Source organism: Cydia strobilella, chromosome 2 (genome assembly GCF_947568885.1).
Source record: "Cydia strobilella chromosome 2, ilCydStro3.1, whole genome shotgun sequence".
Classification (NCBI taxonomy): Eukaryota; Metazoa; Arthropoda; class Insecta; order Lepidoptera; family Tortricidae; genus Cydia; species Cydia strobilella.
In genome coordinates, this window is record NC_086042.1 from 16,929,827 (window position 1) to 16,955,814 (window position 25,988).

Consider the following 25,988-nt stretch of genomic DNA (forward strand, 5'->3'; position numbering starts at 1 on the left):
TTTTTGAAAGCATATCCTCAAATGACAACGGAACGGTTGCTGAGCTGGTGCTAGCTACTTGGTGCATATTATTGGGCGGTGAAATCTCCGTTATTTTATCAGCTAAATCTGCTAAATCACTGAGGCTTACATTTTGCGCAGCGATAATTTGCTGCACATTAATGGGCAATCGGCTCGACCACAGCGATCTTAAAGGCTGGCATCCACTAGGTTCGCCGAGGCGAATCGAATCGAATCGCAATAGTTCACATTTACTAAGAATGGTAAATTCGATTCGATGTATAGAAGACGAATTATTGCGATCCGCCTCGGCGAGCCTAGTGGACGCCAGCCTTAAAAATTCGTCATCCCGCTAGCGATTGTAATTTACGCAGAATCTGGGACGGTTTTAGATCGCCTAGCTCCTCCTTTACTAGAAGTTTCCGTTAGCGCTGGACACAGGAGTCCAGGTGTCATCCAGGGTTTCAGGGTAAATTTGAATTGGGGAATTTTGACAATTTTTGAGTTTATTTCTACGGCTTTGCTTATAATAGTTGTAAAGGTGTCAGCTGCGGTATTTGTGTTAGTTTCGTCTCATCTAAAATTAGAGATCTTTTTCTCGCTCTCACTTATGGGTGCGTTGCGGTCCTGTGTTATGGCTAGTACACTTACATAACAATAATAATAACGGATTTAAGTAACGTTAACGAAAGTGAATCTTGAATATTCGAACCGTTAAATTATTTATTATGCTGGTAACATAACTGTAACTGTCAAGTAAGTCATTTTGACGAGTTCTCAGAAATTTGTTTGAGTGGTTTGATTTAATGGGATTCACGAGCTTCGGTACTTATATTATGCTACTTAAACAGTGAAATATGCCTAAAAACGCTAAGAACAAGGCCGCTAAAGCCGGCTCCATTTACAGAATAGCTTTACAGAACTTCGTGTAAGTGTAATTTATATAAAATTTTACGCGCCATTTCCGTGTTTATAAGCGATGTTCCGTTGTGAGCGCTTTGTTTGCCTAAAATATCATATTTTCAGGACGTATAAAGAAGTCGAGTTGTTCCCGGGCCCGTCTCTAAATTTGATAATTGGTCCAAATGGAACTGGAAAATCGACGTTTGTTTGTGCCATTATACTGGGACTTTGCGGGAAAACCAGCGTCATTGGAAGGGCAAAGAAGGTAAAATCGAACCCCTCGATAACATTGATTCTATAAAACGTTCTAGCTAGTATTTGTAAGTGATTGCTACATACTGTGTGATGCTCTCAACCAAAGTATGGTAGCTTTATTTTCATTTTACGCTAATTATTAAGATTATGTACCTAGGCGTGTCTACTGCCTGCTGTGTTCGTCTTTTTTAACAAATTACATTTACGCAATCAATATGTAGTAAATGTGTCAGACATACAATATACACAACCATTTTTTACATGGGTCACAGTAATCTTAGCTATGGGGTCTCATCTCAGGTCTCAAACTTAATTTGTACATATGATGCGAGTACCTATTGCTTGGACAGCCACCTTTTGCTTCTAGATGACCTATACTTTTACTGAAATGTATGGCTGCAACAGTGTGGCTGACAACATTCCCGGCATATTTTGCAGCCAGACTATGCAACATAAGACAATATTTTAAGTGGCTATTATGCCACACATTTTTGATATGGCAGATGCATTTTTATGCCCGTGTACAGGTTGCCGGTTATAGAGACCTCAGTAGGTGGCATGGGGCTTGTGGGCTGCAGCAAAGCAGGTCAAGAATGACCCCAAATATCTAATACTTGTTACTTCTTGACTGTTTTGACTGTAACGTCGCCGTAGCCGTAGCGTAAGAGTTCGCTCTTTAGCGATAAGACCGCCTGTTGTAATTATTATTGTTATAGCCTCTTTGTTTCCATACTCTTTTCCGTTATTTAGTTTTTTTTTTTTTTTTTTTTTAAATTTGGTTAAAATATGTTTTTATGCTGTTGTTGTTTCTGTTATTTTTTCTTCTTTCTTGGGGTATGGATCCCGTTTGGGTAAAGGCCTCCCATTTCTTCCATAAATATCTATGTTTGGCATTGTACATCCAGTCTTTCCCGGCAACCTCTACTATGTCATTGGTCCACCGTTTGACAGGTCTTCCAGTTTTCCTCTTCGCTGGTAATGGTCCTTTCCATTTTGTTGTTAATGTTGTCCATCTGTTATCTGTACACCTTGAGATGTGTCCTGCCCATTGCCACTTGAGCTTTAGAGCTTGTGTGAGCGCATCCTTTACGTTTGTTTTGCTTCTTATAGTTTCGTTTCTAATACCATATATTAATCTGTATGTTTAATTTGTAATCAATCAGTCATCATCATCATTCCACGCAGACAGAGTCGCGGGCAAAAGCTTGTATATGTATAAGACCTTCCTTGCTTCAGATAGTTAATATTATGTGAGACAAACCTAATGTTGTCACATTTATTTTAATTTTTCAGATTTCAGAATATGTCCGCAGTGGATGCCAGGAGGCCACCATAGAGATAGAGCTACACCGTGAGGTCAATGAACCGAATGTCATAATCACTCGCATCTTCAACCTCCAAGATGCAAGCATATGGAAGATCAACAATAAGTCTGTTAGGGAGAAGCAGGTTCAGGAGCTCATTTCTACTATGAATATTCAGGTATTTTATTTCATAATTACATATCACATTTTGATGGACCATTAAATCAAAGTATTCTCTAGCACTATCTATCCAAAGTTGGCAACCTTTAGGCCGCGGACGCACGCGGCGCGGAACCGGGCGGCGCTAGCGGTGGTTCGCGCGGCACGATCAAAATGTATAGACTTGAATGAACCTGTTTTGGACGACAGTGGCGGCGGCTTGCCGCACCGCCCGTCGCCTCGCTCGGCACGCCGCCCGCCGCGAGCATCAAGTCCGTGGCCTTATACAAAGTTGTGTTTTTGATTTTTGTTCTAGGTAGTCCTAGATCCTAAGCAGTAGTTACTCACCTACAAAGCAAGAAGTCCCGGGTTTGAATTCTGTAGGGGCATTTATTTGTGTGTTTATTGAGAATATTTTGTTCCTAAGTTAGGTATGATATCTATGTATGTATGTAACTGTGTTTATCTATAAAGTACCTATGTATATCGTCGCCTAGTACCTAACAAGCTTTGTTTAGTATGGGGCTAGGTTAATCTGTGTAGGAAGTCCTGAGATACTATTGTTATTTAGGTCTTAGTATCATATATTATTGGCCTCTACTTACTATGAGGCCAACTTGAAAGATCTCTGCAAAAGTTGCTATTTCTGGCGTTGTCATAGAATCAAAGGTTTAAATACTGTATATGCTGTGTATACTTTTGGACCTTGACTGTTGTGACCTCATTTACAGTGATAAGGAATAAATTAATCTTTGTATGGGATTTACCAGACTTGATTGTTTACTTGCCCCAAGCCCCAAACTACTGTTGAGTTGAACATTATCAGGTGGACAACCTCTGCCAACTTCTCCCACAAGACCGGGTGCAGGACTTCTCTAAGATGAACGCCCAAGAACTCCTGCGGAGTACTCTAGCGGCGGTGGGCGGGCACACGAGTGTTGAACAGCTGGACGAACTGATTAAGACCAGAGCTGAGCAGCGGGGGTTGTCAACGAGACTGCAGAACAACGCGCAGCTGCTGGAGGAAAAAATACGACAGAACGAGAGGTAAACACACATGAAACTACATATGTACTGCACATAAACTAAAGAATTAACAATAGTAGAAGGGGAGTAGTCAAGGGGTGTAAAGTGCCTAAAAAAAATCTCAACTCGAATTTCACAACTGAAGTATATGTCGCTGTATGGGTACATTATGCAGTAACTCTTGGGTCTTGGTTGTCATAATATGTTGAAATTTCACATTTCAGTTAACACAAATATTATGGCACTGTATAGTGGTTTTTTTTTTCAGTTGTGAATCTCGGGGCCACAATTTATTATTTATACTACATCTCTTCTTCTACAATCAATAACTCTTTGGTTTAAACCAACATTTAATTATCTACAAAGGGGATATAATAAGATAGAGCGGTACTGTCATAGTAAATTTTGTAACCACTGTAAATTCACTGCCATCTATCAACATACTTTAAAACTAAAAATGAAGATTTATAAAAAAACGTTAAAATGTATTTAAATATGGATAAAAGATTTTTTTATTTGCATTAATTATTTTTATATGATTTTGACCCATGTTATTTCACTGACATGCGTTAATATTATAAATAACAAACGAAACCGTCAACGCCCTCTATACGAGAGTAGGCCAAAGCTAGTGGCGCCATCTGATCGAAAATCTAATTTTCGTGATTTTCGAGGCACGTTTTTTCCTTAGACTGTATCCATCTATTACGGAGTTATATCTATCTTTGTTATGAAGCAAGCAAGTATGCAAGGTTAGATATTCCACAATCACATAAAACCGGAAATATCAGTCAAACAACAATACCAGTAGCGGGAATCTCTTTCCTCAACAGGCGCCCACCCTATTTTTAAAGTTTTACCCGATAGAGGGAATGATTATGAGTTTATGACTAGCCATTTATGTGATATGCGTATGATTTGTATTCCACCATAGCCTATAGCGTACTATTAAAATAGGTGTAACCTATCGACTCGTTATAGAGGTCTGAGAGGAAATAATCTGTAGTCGGGTTATAGTTATAGAAATGCTTCACTTGATTTATATACACACACTGACACTGACACTGTTATTATTTCTAGATTGAAAATAATTATCGACGCCATGCAACAACGTAAAGAGATGGAGAAGGAAATATTGATGTGCGAGCGAAAAAAGTACTGGATAGAGTACCAGGAATTGCGTGAGAAGGTTAATGAGTACAAAGGCGACAAAGAAAAGGCTCTCAAGCTGGTGGAAATCCATTCAAAGAAGTTGGAACCTTTGGAAAAGGCTTTCAATAAAGTTAAAAGTGGAATTGGCAAACTGGAACAACAGAAGTTGAATGCAGTAAGTATTTAAAATTATAAAATGATGATAATTTATTATTTTGACACGGAAAGTGTGCAGCCCTACAATATTTTATTACATTTACACTACATAAGTATATTAGTATAGTCTGCATCTTCTCAAATGATTTTTACGCCTACGACGGTAATCTCTAAAAAAAGCCATTGTTTCTTTTATGGAAGCGGTCGGCCATTGTGTCTGACAATGGCACGCGCCGTAGCACGCGCTCAGACACATTGGCACACAATGGCCGACTGCTCACACACAAGAAGCAATGGCTTTTGTTTAACAGATACCGTCTTAGGCGTAAACATTATTTGAGAATATGCAGAAGGGTTTTGCATAAGGCTTAACTCCACCATACCCTTTGTCAGACGAAACCCTTTCATTTTGCTTTTAAAACCCTTATACTGTAATTTAATATTATGAAATAAATAAATCTAAATCTATATAAAGCCTTATTAAAGCTAACCAATTTGAGTAATTGGTAGCCCAAATACCGTTACAAAACCCTTATCATCCGCACCAACACCTTGCATATCGCTTATATATATATCATATCGATGTTGGCTCAGCCTCACCGTGGCTCGGCTTTGCCGCGTGCGGCAGCCTAGTGCAACAAATCCTACTGATCGAGGCTGCCTCGCGCGGCAAACGTTGCGCGGCAAACGAATGCAAAAATTTGGCATTCTCAACGACGCTATGTTGTTAAACGCTTAGACAGCTTAGACTTAGATATTCTCAATATTGTCTGTACAAGAACTTCCGTTCAATTTCGCTGAATATTCGAGGAGCGCTGCAAAGTCGCATATTTTATTTGGGTTATCAGTTGGTTGTAGAAATTATTTACTTTCAGGCTCGAGAAGTCCGTGTTCTAAAAGACAAGTTGAAGGAAACAATAGAGGCAGTGAAAGCGCAAGAGTTCACTTTGAGAGATAAATACTCTACTCTGATGGAGAAAGTTGAGCGTCATAAAAATAGAGAGAGAGAGCTGGGCGAGGCCAGAGCTTTATTGGATAAGTTGATTACGGATAAGAGGAAGTTTGACGAGGAAATTAACGGTATGTACTAGTCTCGCAAACCAGTTAAAAAGGAAAAAGAAAAAGGCGGGATATTACAAAATTTGTACGGAAGTTGGCCAATCGCGCCAATTTTTTTTTTATATTTGCTGCCTTTTTCTTCCGATAAAGTTGGGTTATTTGACTACACAGACCACCCCCTATAGACCGAGCTTATAGGACGACTCGCGGTCACCGCCCGTATGGTGTATAGGTCTTATATAAGATTGCTCGCGCGCCGAGTACGACCTATTAGCAGTGTGCACGTCTGTACGAAAATAAATCGTAAATAATTCGTTCGCTAATATATTGCAGCATAAAATGGTGTGGCAAGTCATCTAAGACTTCCAAATACAGTCGCCATCAGATATATCAGAGCGGTCGAGGTGCTCAAAAATATTTGAACACGCACCTAACGCCTTGATAATAGAGGCGTGTTCAGATATTTGTGAGCACCTTGGCCGCTCCGATATATCTGATAGCGACTGTAGAAAACAGATGGAATAACATTCCAGTTAATTGTGAAATTTATTATTTTGTTAAAAATTGTTTCTTGTCCGCGGGGTTCATTTTGTACTGGTCAATACGGTTGTACTGAGCAACAACGAAGTATACCCGTCCCTTTTCGTCAACATGAAAATGCAATGTGCTATCCCTTTCACGTTAACGACTAGTGATCTGACGGTGATGCTTTCGTCAGTTGCGGAAACTTCGTGCTTTCGTTCGTACCGTATTGTACCATTTTAAAAAATATAAAAGAAAATTGGGATTCTTTTTTATTGATAATAATAAATATGTAGAATCGGCAGTTTTTTAGTTGGTAGATACCTACGTAGTTTAGTTATTAGGGTTCCGTACCCAAAGGGTAAAAACGGGACCCTATTACTAAGACTCCACTAACTGTCCGTCTGTCACCAGGCTGTATGTCATGAACCGTGATAAGACAGTTGAAATTTTCACAGATGATGTATTTCTGTTGTAAATTTCACCACAAAACCTTATTAGGTACTTAACGTTTAGAATCTTATATCATTAATATGCAAAGTTTTTTTAGATACATTTATAAAGTACCTACTTAATGAATTATTATATTGTTTTAATATTATTAAGTATTGTTTCTGTAGACTTTATTGATAACAATTTTACCACAATAAATTATGGTACAACTGGTACGTGTTGTTTAAAATGACCAATCACAACGCCGTGAGCACCCGCCCCGCACCTCAGAGGTTGGTGATTTCCGTCGCGAACAAAATGGCCAATATTAGGCTTCTATAGGCGGTTTTCTGTGTTTGACTATAATGATATTAATGATATTTAAGTAGTACTTACTAATTTAAGTGTAGGTACTGATAATTATTGTACAATCAGCGTACGCGGCGTAAAATTGTCTTCTCATTATTTTTTAGCTTTTATTTCGTTTTACCATACCAAGTTTTAATTTACCAAGTGTAATTTTGACAACAATGTGTTTTTTCTACGAGTATATTTAGTATATTTAGTAGTTTTTGTTATTTCGTTAAGTTTAGTACAACTGCCAGTGTAGGTACTACCTAGGTAATACCTAGGTACAGAATTCAGCAAATCACATTGTCCCTTTCTAACGCATAAGTAGGTTTTCGGAGCAGTCAGAGCGGAGTGCGTCAGATAGTCAACAATTTAGTGAAATATAGCTGACCTTACAGAGGATGCCGTCAAAATGGAGTTAGCACAACTACACAAGAAGATTGCGAAGGAGAACGCGAGCATAGATGGGATCAAGAAACAAAATATGGAAATACAGTTTCAGCTCGAAAGTAACGTCACGCCCGTGATACGACAACATCAGAACAAGTAAGATACTGCAATAATTTCTTAAGGCATATGTATGATAAGCTGGGGGGGGGGGGTCACTTATCACTGCAGCGGACTGCACATATGCGCCGTTGGTAATGGCTTAAAATATTTGATTTCAGAATTCGCAGCCTAGAGAACGTGGACGAAAAACGCCTTGAAGTGCTGAAACACGCCAGCGAGCACACATACAAAGCAGTGCAGTGGCTGCGCGAAAACCGGGCCATGTTCCAGAAGAAAGTTTATGAACCTATGATACTTGAGGTATGTCAAAGAAAAAGATTAATTGATTATTGCAAAGAGTAAAGTAAGTATAATAGGTAAAGAGAGCCCACTTGAAGCATTTTATGGAAACTCATTTGAAAGCACCATATATCTCTGTTGTCTCCCGAAACAAACTATGTATGTGCGCTTGCACAACTACATATACATACGTACCTGTACTTTCGTCCTACATAATATTAGGTCTACTTGGGCGGTTTACAAGTCAATTTTTTGTTTGATTTCTTGTAACTTATCAAAGATTTTTGAGTACAAGATATCGAACAAAATAAATGACTCGTAAACGTAATATTATGTAGAAAAAAGGTTTTAAAGAGTGGAATGAATATAACAAAAACATATTAGTAAAGTAAGTATTTTTATTGCCTTAAATTTGGTGGTGATAATTCGGATCCATCTTGTAGCTTAAGAATTTCAGACACATGTATTATCTCTTGTCTAAGCAGGTACCTCCATAGATGCGCTCTAGTTCCTCCCACGTGTCTTTAGCGGAATCAAATCCTAGGATTTTTTGCAGAATGTCATCACATGTTTGTCGTGAACAAAATTAAAATTGCGCTATTATGTTTTCGAACATAAAAATGTCTTCATCGGTCGCTGCAATGAGCGCCAACGATGATGGCTCCAGGTGTTGTAACATTGGGAGGCTAATTTCCCTATTCTCCTCCTCCATATTTTTACTTGGTTATTTTTTCAAATTAATAGACAGAAAATAACCTTATATAACTGTTTTCGACATTTAATTTGTCTGACAGTAAACAACACTGTCAACAGTTGCCGTTGCTGGGTAACCAACATTATAAATAAAGAAAGGTCTTGACACACTAGGTATATGCAACCTTCTCAATGTTGGATTCATGATGTATTCATGCCTTAAAATTGTATCAATTTTATAGTGACATCTGGTGACGTAGTTTGCAAAAGCATCGGAAGTCGACTTTACGCAAAAGTAGGTTGTCTGGGAGCAAGATATAGAAATCGCCTGCATCTTTACTGACGTTAACTACATTTCTAGTCCCTAGGGGGGGCCCCCTGGATTATTGATTGTATTTTTTGACTAATGTGTTTTCTTCTTCTATATAAATCTCATAAACTTAAAAACTAAAAACTATTTTGGCGACAGAACGGCGTGGCTCCGTTGAATCGTCTGCTCTTGTGTCTGCTTCGGCAGTTTGCCCCGGAACCTCCGAAACACGACACCCTTCAGCCAGAACAACAAATATATATTTGCCTCATCCAGTTTATCATAAAACATAAATAACAAAACTTCCGTGAGACACAGACATATTAAACATATTAATAACGGGTCACTCACGTATTTTAAGTCTGCGCCGGTCCGTCACCGTCGACGCAAGCTCCTGATGACGCTTCTCGGTACGGAGTGAAACATGTCGACGTTTTCAACTTAAAATACGTGAGTGACCCGTTATTATAATATGTTTAATAAAACATAAATAGTTGATTTGCATCGATATTGACTATTTAGGTATAAGACATTCTCAAACTTTATTTCTAGATAAACTTCACGGATCCGAAATTCGCTCGGTACCTCGAGGCCAAGGTGGCTTCCCGCGACCTCTTCGCGTTCACGTTCGAATGCAGCCAGGACATGAACCAGTTCACGAACATCGTGAGGATGGAGCATGGCCTGCGGACCGTGAACGCCGTCAGCAGCGAGGGGTACCCGGCGCTCTCACACTACCGGGCGCAGCAGAAGGACATAGGACAGCTGAGGTGAGAACGTTTACCTAAACACGTTTTATGGGCAAACACTACACTATGTATGTAAGATTGAATGTCTCGTCGATACCATTTTAATGGCTAATCTAAATACGTTGTTTGGCATATATTTGGTTGTAACGGGACTGCCAACTGTTCACATTTAAAATTAACTACAATCATTTTTAGGAATTGTGAGCTATTTCTAACATCTGATTCCATCGCCATTATAATCTAAGACAATAGTGTTATGACAAGATGTATTTTTGTATTTTTTAGCTATCTCGGTTTCCACACGTACCTTCTGGATACAATAACGGCGCCCGATCCCATCTTGCGATACCTGTGTGGCAATTACAATATACAAAACATACCCATAGGAAACGACCACACCTTCAAAAATTGCTCCAAAGTGCCTTCCCACATTAAATCATTCTTTACTGGTGAGTTATTTTATTTATTTTTATTTAATGTGACATGTTGACTTCATTTGCTTAATTCGACTCGTTAATATTGGGCAGCGTCTTTGGGGCTAAAATTGTGACAACAGTGATATTTCACAGGGGTAACCACGTTCATGAAACTGCGTGGATTTGAAGCATGTTTATAACAAATCTTTCTATACAAATGTATGACGTTAGATTTCAGATTACGCTTGTCAATTTGATTTCCATCGTCATCTGTCACTTGTTTTTTAGAAAATCATCGCATCAACATCAGCGTGTCGCGCTACAGCGGGGCGACGTCGAGTTCGACGGTGGAGATAGGGCCCGCGAGACTTCTAGCCAACACTGTCGATAAGGACGAGCTCGACAACCACAAAACTCAGTGAGTATACAATAGGTACCATAGCTCGTTGCCGAGTGCCGAGACCCATCGAGCACAGCACAGCGGTACAAAATATGCGGCTCCGTGAGAATGCACTGTTAACGCGCCATGCATATGTCTTTGAGTGCACACCTCACATTTATTTCTGGTATATGGGTTTGTACGAAACCTTTTGTTTCCTAAACATGTACCTAGTCGGCTCATAAGTTCTGTCATATACATAGTATCAAATAAAATCAAAAGTTTAAGTTTATTCCGTATAATTTGTACAGCGTTTGAAAGCTTATAAACTAGAGAATCTAAATGTATAACATTTATTCAAAATGACCGCCATAATTATCTACACAGGCTTGAAGTCTTCGTGGCCAGTCGTCAATGGATTCACGCACCACTTTCATGTCGATATTGGCCACTGCCGTAGCAAGAGATTTTTTTACCGAGTCTAGATTTGCATGAGGTTTTGAGCACACCTTTTCCTCTAAATACTGCCATATTTTATAGTCTAAAGCAGGGGTCGGCAACCGGCGGCCCGCGGGCCGCATGCGGCCCGCGAACCGCTCGCTTGCGGCCCGCGAGCCTCCGGGTTACATCAGTCCTATACGTCACTAAAGTGATCGAGTGAAAAAGAAAAGTCTTTCATTTCAATTTAATTATTTGGAGTTGGGTTGAGTTATCACAAGATCTACATTAAATGTGCCGATCACTCAATATGCACAGACGTGCCAATATGAGTGTCTGCCTATCGCAATGTAAGAGCGCGCGAAGCACGCTGAATGTCGGGTTTCGCCCGACCTTTAAGTGTGGAGGGTTCGCTGGATGTCGGGCTTCGCCCGACCTTTACCGCCTTTACCAACCTTTACCAGCGCTGAAACCACGCAGTAAAGGCGGGGCTTCCAGCACATTAGCTGAGACTGTCCTATTGTCGCGTAGATATGTAATCTGAACTTATGTATACATAAATTGTCTAGTTTAAATATAGCATAAGTGTGTAAAAAATAATTGTAAACCCTTGTTGTGGCAATAAATGATTTATCTATCTATCTATCTGTCTTTAAGGGCGCCCTGTATGTAAAAGCAGGCGCAGGCGCCCTGCGTGTAAAAGCGCGCAAAGCGCGCATCGCTGAATGCCGGGCTTCGCCCGACTTTTAAGTGTGAGGGGCGCCGCAGGCGCCCTGTATGTAAGAGCGCGCGAAGGGCGCTGAATAACTGTGAGGAACGCCGCAGGCGCCCTGCATGTAAGAGCGCGCTTTCGCGCGCTGAATAACTGTGAGAGACGCCGCAGGCGCCCTGCATGTAAGCGCGCGCTGAATAACTGTGAGGGACGCCGCAGGCGCCCTGCATGTAAGAGCGCGCCAAGCGCGATGAATGTCCGGCTCCGCCCGACCTTTAAGGCTCGGCCAAACACAAGGCGCGACGCAGCGCCGCTACCGCGCCGCGTGATGCCTGTTCAAACAGGTCGCGCGCGGATCGCGACGGCCTCGCGCTCTCAACACGCCCTCATCGCGCGCGCGCGGAAGGTTTCTCATTCGCGTCCGACTGATGTGACCCAGCGTGCCGCCGCGTTCGCGCGCGTCCGCGCCGCGTGGACGCGCGCGACGGGGCGCGACAGAAGCGGGGCGCGATGCCGGCGGGACGCAGTCTGTTTGACGTCGCTAACCTGATAGCATGGGCGCGACCGTGGCGCTGCGTTGCGCCTTGTGTTTGGCCGAGCCTTAAAGTGTGTATGTAAGAGCGCGCGAATGGCGCTGAATAACTGTGAGGGACGCCGCAGGCGCCCTGCATGTATGAGCACGCGAAGCGCGCTGAATAACTGTGAGGGACGCCGCAGGAGCCCTGCATGTAAGACGATGAGGGACGCCCTGTATGTAAGAACTCGCGAAGCGCGATCTGAATTTCGGCACTCTTTTGCATAAAGATGTATATTAAAAGAAGTCCTTTTTGACAAACGACAATGTAGTACCTTTTGTCTAATAAATTCACAAATTATTAACATTGTGCGGCCCGCTGCAATTTTGCTAACCGCTATGTGGCCCTTGGCTGCTAAAAGGTTGCCGACCCCTGGTCTAAAGGATTAAGATCTGGGCTAGAGGAGGGCCAATCTTCATGCCGTATAAAGTCGATTTTATTGGAGGCGAGCCAGGCTTGTGTAGACTTTGCCTTATGGGCTGGAGCAGAGTCCTGCTGGAAAACCCAATGCTGGTTTAGAAACATCGTATGGGATAGTGGTTTCACAATATTAGTCAACACCGTGTCTTGGTACACTTTGGCACTAGTTTTTACTCCTTTCTCACAAAAATGCATACTAGTGACGCCCGCATAAGAAACTCCCAGCCAAACCATCACAGATGAAGGGTGATGACCTCTTTGAATACGGGGAATGCTATTAGACGCTTCTTTACTATTGCGAGCGTACACTCTATCATTTTGTTTATTACAGTTTTCTTCTATGTCAAAAATTTTCTCGTCCGAAAACAGTATACAACGGTGCTTATTTTTAGCGTACTTCTTCAATAAAGCTTTAGATCTTTTAAGCCTTAAAGCTTTAAGCCGACCATTGAGAAGATGGCCAGTTTTTCGTTTATAAGCACGAAGTCTCAGGTCTTGATTAAGCACTCTTTTCACCGTGTTTTTGCTCAAACCCATCTGGAGGGCCATAACTTTTTGTTTCCTAGCGGGATTTCTGGCAATGCGTGCCCTAATTGCTTGTACAACCGCTGGAGTCCTAGCTGTACGCGGACGACCGCTTCTTTTCTTGTCATTTAAACTAGAGACCTCACTGTATCTTTCTATGGTACGATACATAAATCTTAGAGAGAATTTTAAATTTTCAAGTAGCTTAAAAATTTTAGTCGGCGAGTGACCACAACGATATAGTGCAATTATTGCGGTACGGCTATCTTTAGGCGTCCACTCCATGTTGAAGAAAACAGAAAATTGCAAAATTATACTACTCAAATATTTAATAAAGATTCGAAATTCAAATGCAGAACGGTTTTTGTTTTAGGAGTTCCAAATTTAAATTTTAAAGGCCAGTGACAGAACTTATGAGCTGACTAGGTACAGTCGACGCAAAGATATGTTTACACTTTCGTACTTTACTCCTTTGTAATAAGGCGAAAAATGTAAACATATCTTTGTCGTCGACTGTACCTAACGGCACCATGAGTGGACAACATTTCATATTTTAAAACACTTAATGGAATATATTTCTTACTCGTATTTTATATTTCTTGCTATTGTGATCAATATCATCAATATGTTTATTAGCATAATAACGGCATAGCAATTTATTATCAGTGGGTGCTTTCCTGGAATCTAAGACTAACCAAGAAGCCAATTCGAACATACATTGTGTTTATGCTTTTTTCGTTTTCAGGCTTTCAGAACTTGAGAATAAGGCGAAAAACATGAAAGCGAAAATGCAAGATCTTCAAAACAAAGTAACAAATTTAGAAATGAAACTGAACGACCTGAACATGCAGAGAAAAAAGATCACCGAAAACGCTGAGAAGGTATAGTAACATTGAAACGATTTAGTATTAATCCTAAGAGCGTACTCCCATCTTAAATGCCGGCAACGCACTTACAACCCATCTGGTGTTGCGGGTGTCTTATGGGCGGCGGTAATCGCTTACCATCAGGCGATCCGTCTGCTCGTTTGCCTCCTATATCATAAAAAAGATGCAAGATTTTCGTGAATTGATATCCCATAAATGTCTACATTTTTTATGAAATTGAGTGTACCTATAATATAGTGCAACTTTTCTGGAGAAACAACTGATTACTACTGAAACAATTTTACTAGCTAACTCACAGTAAAACTTTTAATGTTTTAGCTTAGAGCGCTCGGTATACAGATACGTCTTCAAGAGAAAAAGGTCCAAGATATTGCAAATGAACGAACTTTCAATCTGCAGGAAGAAAAAGAGAAGTATGTTATATATTATTATTTACTTTGCTATAATTTAACTTTCACCGCACCTCCCGCCAAAGGAGCAAAGCTCATCCTCACTTCTTAGGCACATTGCATACCAAGAATAAGCGGGCATCTCGCTCGTTTCTTCCCAGAACGTGCAGAATGTGGAATGAGTTGCCTCCTGAGGTATTTAATTTGTGCTACGACATGGGATTCTTCAAAAAGCGGGTATTTAGGGTTCTCAAGGGTCGGCAATGCTTAAGTGGCTCCTGTGATGTTGCTTATGTCCATGGGCGACGATGACTGCTTCCCATCAGGCGGCTCGTTTGCTGACTATCGCATAAAAAAAAAAAATAGTCACTTAAATCAGTTGAGGTTGAACGATATGCCCTATTATAAAATATATAAATAGCATAAGTTCAAGTCCATTCATGTTTGGCCCCTGTCGTATATTTTCTCGTAGATAATTTTTTAGTAGTGGTAGCATATTGATTTATATTGTAAACTGTATACATGCACACTGACAAAAAATTGCTAATGTTCAGTTAAGAGGCCGTAGTCGATTTTGGAGCAAAAATGTAAAATTGATAGATTTAGTCGTTGAAATCATACACGTTTTGTTACGTAATATCTAAATAACAAGTATTGATTTCTATTAGCACGTCTTCTCATCTTGCCTTTTAATAATGAGGTCGCGAGCGTGCGTCACCGATAATGCATGAAGAGAAGGGGTAGTTTTTAAAAAATCATCAAAAAATCATGGTGGTAAATTATACAAATTGATGTATAAGTATAGTTTCAGCAAATGTTGTAGATTGTTTAAGTATCAAAATTACGTTGAAATTAAGTCGATTTTCAGAGAAATTGTCACTTGTTTTGAAGTAATTTCTGGAGAAAATTGATTTCGTCTAACTTTCATTTACACTACTTCAAAGTCATAATAACAGAAATGTAGTCTGATAAACCTCAAGTACAGGATATGTGTAATACAAAATTACCATGTTTAGCCGTCCAAACTTTACGAAATTTACAAATAAGAGCGACAAAATCAGTGCTTTACGCGCGTTTACCTAAACGTCCATCAGAAAAGCAAACACTACTAATTTAGTGAGTCTGTTTTCAAAAAACTGATCTGATAAAAGGTAAGATAAGAAGACATGCTAATAGAAACCAGTACTTGTTATTTCAATTAGGTAACAAAAGGTGTAAAATTTCACGGACTAAATCTATCAATTTTAAATTTTTGCGACTCAAATCGACACCGGCCTCTTAAGTTCAGTAGCCTTACCGCGACTTCCTAAGCAGTGTCAAATTGACATACATATTCGATAACGTCTGCACAACTTACCTACTTTCTATACATCTCGCTCGCACTAATATGCGAGTACGAGCGAGATGCATAGAAAGTAAGTAAACGCACACGCTAGCGTTTATGTCAATGTCAAATTGGTAGTAGAGGTGCAGACATACGCAATCAGACATGCGTCATTGCATTGACCCCTCGTTTCTCCATCCACTCGACATCGGCCAGTAAATTAAAAGTAAAATTAGTCTTAAATTTTAAAATACAAGGTAGTTTTTGGCTGGCTAATATCAACCCCTGGAAGCTGAAAGGCTAATGAAATATTATTTACAGATGTAGACGGGAACAGAGGAACGTCGTGAAGAAGCAGTGCAAGTTGCACCAGGAACTAGTAGGCATTATGAAAAAACTGCAGGATAAATTGCTCAATGGAGAAATGTGGAAGGTATTGCATTTACAAAAGTACAATTCGTAAAATTCACTGAGTTAACAATACGGACGCCGACGGATAGACGCATGAACTTGGCGAAACTAGGGTTCCTTGTTAAATGCGAAACTCTAAAAAACGAGAAGTAAATATAAAATACTTTCTCCAACCATAATTGATATGGAAACAACGAGCTGCAATACTAATTTCTTGTTATTTTTTTTGATTCAACCGTATTTCAAAGAAAGTAATGTAGTTTTTTTTGTTTTTAGACAAAATTAGACATCAGTAGAAAGGCGACAGAAAGACAGGAATCACAATTAAGGGAACTTGAAATAGCATTGCGAGAGGCAAAGGTATATAACTATTATTATTTTTTGCTTGTTATTTTTTAACTTTCACAAGTGATTTTGCATTAAACATTATTTCTAAACATGATGCTGTGTATATTAATATTACATAATTATGCATTACTGACAAAATAAATATCCGCAGCATACGTTAGAAGACATGGAAGCACGCTACAAGCAAACAAATACGAAAGCTCACGCTAAACTGAAAGAGGCAAAGAAAGCGTGCGCCAGCGAACTCTTGCCGCAGCATCCAAGCTTCCCCTTCAAGGAGCAGTTCAGTGAGTTGCCGGCCGAGCTGGATAGACTGCAGGAGCACTGCTACGAGCTACAGACTAGGATGGATTGCATGGACAAGGGAGATGAACAGGTAACGACAATCAACCACATGAGTTAGGGTTTGTAGAATCTGTTTAAAGAGTTGCCGGCCGAGCTGGATATACTACAGGACCGATGCTATGAGCTTCAAACAAGGATGGATTGTATGAACAAAAGGGAGAAGAACAGGTGACAGCAATTTACTACATGAGTCAGGGTTTCTCGAAGCAGTTTGAATAGGTGCCGGCCGAGCTATAAACACTACACAGCACTGCTTCTAGCTACAAGCAAGGATGGATTGTATCGATGAAGGGAGATGAATAGGTAACAGCAATTTATCGTATATAGGTATACGTTACCGTAAAAACCTGTTTTAGTGAAAATGCGCTTTTCCTAGTTAAAAGTAGTTTTCCGTATCGTCTCAGTGAAAACGCTTTTTCACTAGTTCAAACTAGTTTTCCGTAAGGCCTCGGTGGTAACTAGTTTCAACTGGGAGAAAGTTTCGAAGAGTTGCCAGCTAAACTAAAGCACCATTAGAATTATCATTTGTGCATATCAGCACAGCAGTTGGCAGATTCTAAGTGTAAGCCAAATGACAATACTTTACTCTTCTATAAGCAATACCTATACATATAAAAAATGCTTATAGGACTATTCCTCTTTTAAAACGCCCCGTATGTATGCCACATTGATTCTTTAAAAATAATACCTACTACTGGCCCTGTGAGCTGTAGACTTCGCGAACCCCCATGGGTCAGCAATTTACAATAAATTGTTAAAACAGAATCAACAAACAAAATCCTGATAATTATGGAAATAGAACCTGTTTACTAAATTTCACGAGAGTCGGTTGCGGAATTGAATATGTAAAGGAGAACAGCTGGACAGACATACAAAGGCATTTTTGCCCAAGCTGGAATGGAGCTATAACTGTCTAGTTCATAAAAACAAAAAGCAGACATTAAACTTTGTTACAGGTGATCAAAGAATATGAAGTAAGAGAAAGAGAAATAGCGAAATTAAAGACCGACGTCAGCAGCAACAGTGACGTTCACAAGGAGCTTGAAAGCAAAATGAGTGCTATCAGGTAATTCATGATCAATTATGTATTTGATGCAGAACACCCAGAACAAACTTATTTTATATTTACGCTTGCTCTATATAGCTTTAATCCGCTTTAGATTCGACACAAATTGTAACTGGGACAGACCTTGAGAGCGATTATATTCTTATACTCTTGCAACAGTTGCACTAGCGTGGGGATTAATTGTTGCTCATTGGAGAAGAATCCTGTGCCCAGCAGTGGAACCTATAAAGGCTAGTGATGATAGTGAGACATTTGCACACATATACACAAACGGTACGAAGTTATTTTTTTACAGAGCGAAATGGCTGCCTCCATTGGAAAACTTACTGCGGGATATAGACAACAGCTTCGGAGAAATGTTCGCCAAGCTGGGTTGCGCCGGGGAAATCAAACTCGACAAAGCTGGAAGTGATGTAAGTGCTACAACTATGTTTCAGGTCACATATACTATACTATCTAAAATGGAACCCTGAGGAGTCGCAAATCTCACAATGACGATTTTTTTACGCTTGCATTTAAAGCCCTGAGGTCAAAGGCACGCAGTATTGAAATGTGCGGAGTTTGAGGTTGTAACAATAACAAGAAACGGTGGAAGTAGTAAATTACATTACTTAGGTTGGTTATTTTATTACTTAGTTAAATGTCATGCTCCGTCATACACCACAGTATAACTATTTGCCTTGCCTTTCAAAAACGATCGTTGTTTTTTTTTCTCGAATATTATTTATTTCTTTTAAGACATCTGCTTTATAGAACTAGGTTTCCAGTTAGTAGGTATCGATTGAATTTTACAGGAGGACTACGACAAGTACGGCATTTCTATTCTGGTCCGTTTCCGGACGTCTGAACAACTGCAGCAGCTAACGCGACACGCGCAGTCGGGCGGCGAGCGCGCTCTCTCCACAGCCATGTACCTCATGTCGCTGCAGCGGCTCACCACCGTGCCGTTCCGGTAACACAACACTACGTCTAAGGCTTACACTTTAACCCTTTACCGCACACAATGCCATATATGGCGGATATGATATTCAACTCTATTATTTAAAGTTCAAATTTAAACAGGTTAAGAGCTATTACGCACTGTCGACTGGTCGCTGGCGATTGTGACTTTCTATAGTTTATATAGGCGTTTACGCACTTAGTCGCCCGTCGCCCGGGCAACTCGCTGCCGACGCACTAGCGACTGCTGGTCGCCGGCGACCACTAGGAACATCGGTCCAAATGGAAGCGTTCACACTGCGAGTAACTGTCAAGACGACAAATTTGTGTCCGTTTCTCTCTCGAACATAGTTGTGAAGAACATAACATGTTTTAGTGATGCTTGCGCTTGGCTCGGTCTCCTGGCCCTAGTTGCCTATGTTTTGGTCGCCGAGAGACCAAGTCGCCGGTCGACTAGACAGCTAATAGCTCTAAGATAACTATTCACCTTTGTCATTATAAACTTAATGTTTTCATAGAAATTTGACATTAATGATGACCACATGGCCATGCAAAGTTATCTTGACCCGACTCTACAACTGGCAAGGCCTTACTGTCTGGTTCCGTTGCCGGTTGTATGATTAACTTCAGTGGCTGACGAGACAGGAGGCGAGATAAGGCAAAATTAACCAGTGTGCGCCACTACTACTAGTACCTACCTGTATTTTATGTTTACGCACTTCCAAAATTCTTAACCAATGTGCGGCTGCGGCCGAACTAATGTCACATTTAGCGCGTGACGACGGCGTTACTATAATTGAGGCATGTTTATTTCTGACTGGCTATCTAAAAACAAAAACTAAAACTTGGGTAGAATTTACATACTCGTCCTGTTACAGATGCGTGGATGAAATAAACCAGGGAATGGACCCGATAAACGAGCGCAAGATGTTCCATCTGCTCGTCAAAGTCACAACCGAATGCGATAACGCCCAGTATTTCCTGTTGACGCCTAAAGTGAGTACAACCCTAACAAGAGTACTGCGATCTGCCATTAACCTTTTGGACGCCAATGACGAATATATCGGCACCGCAGGTCCAACGCCAAAGACAGATTAATCGGTCAAAGACCACAGAGCAACATAGACCTACGTGCATTCGTATAAAGTTCAATTTCAGTTTTGACACTTCGCTTCGGTGGCGTGGCGTCCGAGTGACAGCTTTCGTGTTTGACACGGCGTCGAGAAGGTTAAAGGGCCAGTTATTGGGTAGTATATACCTACTTTAAAAAATAAATACATAAGGGCGAATCAACCTTTTCTTGTCATTCATTGCCATGGTTACGGTCTCCTAGGCCACTCTTAAACCCGGGTTTTATGGTATTTGAAATAACCAAACATACATTTTTATGGCAGTTACAAGCCCTTTCCATAATAGAATTAGTCATCTACATAGCATATTAATAGTACATTTTATCTAACAAATTATGCTATTGTTATCGCATGGTTGAAGAAACAGACTAACGACAAAAAAGTGTTGATCCACCAATAAAGCCTTTGTGAACTTTGGGACCTGGCATGCGTTTCAAATTACAACTGTCACTTTATATTTTTTATTTTATAAAACCAAACCAAAGTAGCCGACGTAGCCCTGACAGCCGCTATGCATAAATAGGACTGGGCCAGACATCTGCCGTATGCCAAACGACATGTGGGCCAAGAAAACTATCCACTCAGTGGCACCAAACATAGTGAAGGAGATGGAGGCACGTCTTTCGGAAAGATTGGCCTAATATTGCCACAGACCGAGACGCGTGGAAGAAAGAGAGGGAGGCCTTTGCCCAGCAGTAGGACACAACAGGTTAACAAATAATAATAAATAATTAATAAAATTATAATTTATTTATTAACAACCCTAAGAGCCCACTGTGCCCCACTGCTGGCGTCCCCCTCTTTTTCCACTCGTCTCTGTTTGGTGCTATTGGCACCGTGCGAAGTGCATGGTGGGGGTAAATAAAGCGATCGTAGCGCATAAGGTGGTAAGGTAACGGTAGTTATCGTCTTTAACATTTTATGTAAGTTATATGGCTCGAAATGGAACTTTAATTTACAATTACACCTGAGATATTCATTTAAATTGTATGGTGTAAGGGACCATTGTTGTAATGTAATCTGTATGAAATGCTTAATATAACTAAAGTTAAAGCCTAGCTTAAAGTTAGTATGTCTTACGATAGTTTAAAATTGATAACTAACGTATTTAATTTGATAATTATTAATACTGTATCCGTCATACGCCTTAACCTTCCTCAAGAACCACTTTATTTATAGTTAAAAACCGCATACAAATCCGTTCAGTAGTTTTCACTGAAATTATTACGATTTACTTACTTTTCGCTTAGTAGTTGTGACAAAATACGGGCCATCGTTGCAACCGCTGTGTAGCGCTGTCGTCGTGTACGGTCCCAATATCTGGCCAGGCTCATGAGGCTTCCAGTTCGTGGTTATCTCGGCTCACAAGTCCTGCATTCGGCAGACATGACCAGCCCAGTCCCACTTCAACAGCCGCTTTCCGAGCTACGTCTATTATTGAGAGCGCAGCGTGGTGTTCCGGTCCCGGTCTTAATATTACACCTAATAAAGAGACTATTTGGCCCAGATAGAGGTATTCTTGGACATATGCGATGTGTTCTCCGTTTGTCTCAATCGTATGTACAATAATGTTATTAATATTATTTTTATTTATTTATTTTTTCAGCTTCTGACTAATTTGGAATACAATCCAAAGATAATGGTCCACACCATAATGAATGGCAAGCACATTATGAACTACAAGCAGTGGAATTACCAGGACTTCTTAAATAACGTCAAATCCTACAGACCGACGAATAGCTAGTTAATAGGTACTTAAATGTGTTGTGTAGTTTTAAACGGAGATTATATAAAAGCCTTGTGTACCGAATTTAATTTGAGTACAACCAGCCGGACCTCATTTGATATAGTCATGTAATGACATCGTATGATCAAAGATTGAACATAACAGAGCGAATATACGTTTTCGTTAAGTTCGTAAAAGCTATGTAATATTTTTGACTCTTGTTCGCAAAATTCGGTCATAAATTTAAATTTCTTGAGTGAGCTACTTGTATTGGCTGTCCGTCTGTTGTTGTTTTGTCAGTATGTACGTTATATGTTGCTTTCCATCAGAGAAGGGTCCTTATGCACATGGAGCATAAGAACCCTTTAGGTAAGGAACGCCACAGTATAGTCACACGCCCAGTGTAGTATAGTGATGATATTGGTGTTTAACGCGCACAATTTAAATATTGTGTGCAGGCGATTATGGTGCAAGTAAAAGATCTTGATGTATGTAAAATAGGGATTTAATATCCGAATCTGATACAAGCGTTGATATTCGCGATTAAAATAATAGGTAGGTACGAGCAAAGAGTAAAGTAAGTATAAGGTAAGAGTATGCAAGACGCGTGCGGTGTTGTGGCGGCCGCTGGCGCTAATGGTGTGTGGTGAGGTCCGTACCCCGCGCGGTCACTTGTTGTCGTAGACATTGTGCTTAAATTATTATTCATTTAAAGGCCGTATTTGGAACAGGCACACTCATTGATTGTTTAAGATGTGTAAAGTACAGTTGTGGTGCAATTTACGGAAAGTTTCCAAAAACTTGGAAAATATCTTGGATATGTTGAGAACTTCCTTTATATCTTGTGAAATTTCCCAAAATCACTACAGATGTAAGTACAAATCTAAAAAAATCGTGCCCCATATGACCGCTGAAAAAGATGACGCTGTATTGCGTCATACGTTTCATGGTCACTTGATTGTCAAACACAACTTACTTTACTCTTTGGTCAAACATCAACTTTTGACAACCAGAGTTACCGCATAATGTACGGGAGCCAAACAGCGCCATCTACACCAGCTGATAAATTCCAAGCACGAATTTGTCTTCAACTACACATCATGTACAATCACTTCATCCTTGCTACAGCTCATAGGATAACTGAGTGTTTAACTAAAAGAATTGCGTAAACAGTCCAAGGTTTACTAAGTGCAGACAAATAATGGTGGGGTCCTATTTAAACATTGTCTTTAAAATTTTAATGTTAGAGTTTGTCAAAGGACTGTCTCATTTTAAACATAGACAGAGAGAATCATACTATCTTTGTCTTACACCCAAAAGCACCCAAAAGAAAAGGATGAGTATAGTTTTTTTGTTCTTATTTACTGACAATTTGGTTTGACCAACTATAATTTACCTTTACTGCGTGTACAAATTTGTAAGCTTTAAATGTAGTCTTATTTTGCTATGAACGGTGTAATTTTAGTCGTGATGGTGGTTTATACAGATTTCCTATCTTGTTTTCATACCATTGATTCACACTAGCTTGGAATTCTTTCGCATGTAGGTACCTATACGAGGAAAATTTGTATGTTCATCCAATTCAGTATTTTTGTCTCTCTTAACGAAATTGGTGTTATATTACGTGTAGTTAAGGTGCAGTGTGTTCAGCCAGCAGTTTTTGAAATTTTTGAAACGGTTGCCAAAATATATGAATAACAATCTTGAGGCCTTTCTCTAGTAACTTTGTCGATTCGAAACCTGATTAAACAATTTTTGCTCGATAGAACATAGGTCTAAGACGCTCTATTAAAAGTTTGTAAAAATGTTTGCACCAATGCTAAAAACATGAAAATTGCTTATAGATTAAAACTATGAAAACGGATTTATTTCATGAGTAACTATCGCGGTAACCGAAGACAATATTATGCTTATAGATTACTTTTTTATTTGTTAAAAATAACAAATCATAACGATATCCGCGACGCACAGCCGGTGAGCCGCCGCGCCCACGCTCAGTGAGAGAAGTACCTGAACTCACGGCGCCTTAAGTAAACAGATCGTGTCACTAGCTGAGAGGCTTACCTATCCTCTCTTTCTTACGATAGCAGTATCATTTTCAACAGGGATGAGTACCTTTTCAGCATGGACGTAGTATTTAATAAATATTACATTCATGCTGTTCAGCTACTGGCACGAAGGGCCACATTATCCTCTATCCGACCAGACATCAAAACATGCCCAGACAAATGCAATTTTGATTTAGTCAAATTAAGATTCAAATAAGAATAAAACAGGAGACTATAAAAATATAGGGCTCCGGGCGGCTAGAGCATAATATCTTGTATGTACATATATCAAAATTGTTTTAAACGGATTACTCACGTAATTTTAGTTAAAAAAAATCTTGACATGGTTCGATTACCTATTTATGGTTCGATGGTTGGTTTGATTGGTTATCAGCAGGTGCATATCGTGCGCCCGTCATGTGATTTTTTTGTCTGTATCACACAAAAACAATCTTTCAACTAAAATTACGTAACCCCTTTAAAATAAATTTAATATGTTAGTCTCTCGGGAGTTTCATAGTTATCTTGTACGTATTTTTGTATCGTTGTTAAACGTTAAAGATACATTTTAAGTGTAGTGTAAGTTTTGAAAAATTACAAATTTATTGTTTTTAAGTTGTTGATAGCACTGCCGGCCTAGCCAACTTTGCGCTACGATAACGAAACGCTTTGTGTCTCTCTATCACTCTTTCATATTAGTGCGACAGTGACAGTTACGTTTCGTTCGCTACGGAGCGTAAGCGATTGGCATTTTGGCTACGCGGCGAGAACAGTAAGTTCTTATTTCGGTCTTTAGGGTTTTATGTTTGGTTCTCATATCGTTTTGAACGTGGCGAGTTGCGACTAATTATTTGACTCCATTGTACCTGTTTAAAAACACTGCTAAAGCAGGCGAAGACACAAAGTTTAACTATAACGTCTATAACTTAAGGAAGTATGGGAATGATACAGGCTTACACGAACACATGTTGTTTTAATTTTTATGAGATCTCTCATAAGCTGTCTTATAAAAATTATATCATCATCGAATTGGTGGCGGTAGAGAGCTCATTACGACCTTTTTGAATTGTCACAGTTTTTTATTGAATATCAAATTGATATTAGTGGTATTTGATACTAATTTGTTTTTAGTTACAAAGCGTTTTTGTTATTTTTTATATTAAGTAAGTAATAGATTATTTATAATTTACTTACTATCAAGTCATATGTTGCGAGCATCGACTTAAGACAGTCTTTTTCTAACTGTATACAGGGTGGCTAAAAAATAAGTGCAATTCCGTTGCCAGAGAGGTTTTGGGATTATACTGAGCAACTTTTACTACGGGACCAACCACGAAATCGCATAAAAAAATTTACCCTCCCATAGAAAATGGACCAGACAAAATGTATGAAACAGCCAAATTTTTTTTTGGCGATTTCGGTGTTTGTCCCATATTAAAAGTTGCTCAGTATACTACCAAAACCTCCCGGCAACGGGAATCGCTTCGCGTCCAGTAATCGCTTATGACCATTTTTTTTTGCAATTTATTAAACTAGGTTTTCGTACTTTAATTATAAAATGGCTGTGTTATACGGAAATCTAGTTACTGCATTTGATATTTTAGTTATGTTGTTTCGTTTAATGTTAAACTTTAAATCGATCCGGATTTTTAGGTCCTTTGCATGTACCCATATTGACCCTTTATAATCTTTAATCGGCAAAATTGACCCTTGACTTAAGAAACTACGTTAAATGGGCAGTTATAATAGATACGATTTGGATACGCTACTTTGACATAGTTCTAAAACGACCTAGCGGTCCATTAATTTTGTTGATGGTGTAAAGTAAAAATGGAATTATTCCCATGGGTATTCCATTTAGTCCTTAAATTTTAATAAACCTGCATACGTCACAACTATGTTTAGTTGTATATGTTAAGTTGAATTATACCAATGATTGCCAGTTCTAAACTATAATTATAATTCTGATTTGATTTGAATCAATAAATATTTTATGAAAAATGTTTTTCTTTTTAAATCCAACGCATGATAAACCTAATTTTATTATACG

The 25,988-nt window shown here is 39.5% G+C and overlaps 1 protein-coding gene across 1 annotated transcript; it reads left to right on the forward strand.

The window, feature by feature from the left end:
* The first annotated feature begins 770 nt into the window (after positions 1 to 770).
* LOC134752141 (structural maintenance of chromosomes protein 5) lies at positions 771 to 25,939 on the forward strand. The gene is made up of 21 exons (XM_063687735.1): positions 771 to 928; positions 1,027 to 1,168; positions 2,452 to 2,640; positions 3,448 to 3,668; positions 4,728 to 4,974; positions 5,831 to 6,035; positions 7,718 to 7,865; positions 7,988 to 8,129; positions 9,664 to 9,881; positions 10,146 to 10,309; positions 10,565 to 10,694; positions 14,071 to 14,206; positions 14,531 to 14,625; positions 16,247 to 16,358; positions 16,613 to 16,696; positions 16,836 to 17,060; positions 17,986 to 18,095; positions 18,391 to 18,508; positions 18,890 to 19,047; positions 19,913 to 20,030; positions 21,771 to 25,939. The coding sequence occupies exons 1-21, from the start codon at positions 858 to 860 to the stop codon at positions 21,906 to 21,908; spliced, it is 3,171 nt and encodes a 1,056-aa protein (XP_063543805.1). The 5' UTR covers positions 771 to 857; the 3' UTR covers positions 21,909 to 25,939.
* The last annotated feature ends 49 nt before the right edge of the window (positions 25,940 to 25,988 follow it).

What these genes read in the sequence shown, in the direction of transcription:
- LOC134752141 (XM_063687735.1), top strand. Translation starts at nt 858, where the DNA reads ATGCCTAAAAACGCTAAGAACAAGGCCGCTAAAGCCGGCTCCATTTAC. An exon ending in TCATTGGAAGGGCAAAGAAG is followed by an intron (nt 1,169 to 2,451) that starts GTAAAATCGAAC and finishes TTAATTTTTCAG; the next exon opens with ATTTCAGAATATGTCCGCAG. An exon ending in ATGAACCTATGATACTTGAG is followed by an intron (nt 8,130 to 9,663) that starts GTATGTCAAAGA and finishes CTTTATTTCTAG; the next exon opens with ATAAACTTCACGGATCCGAA.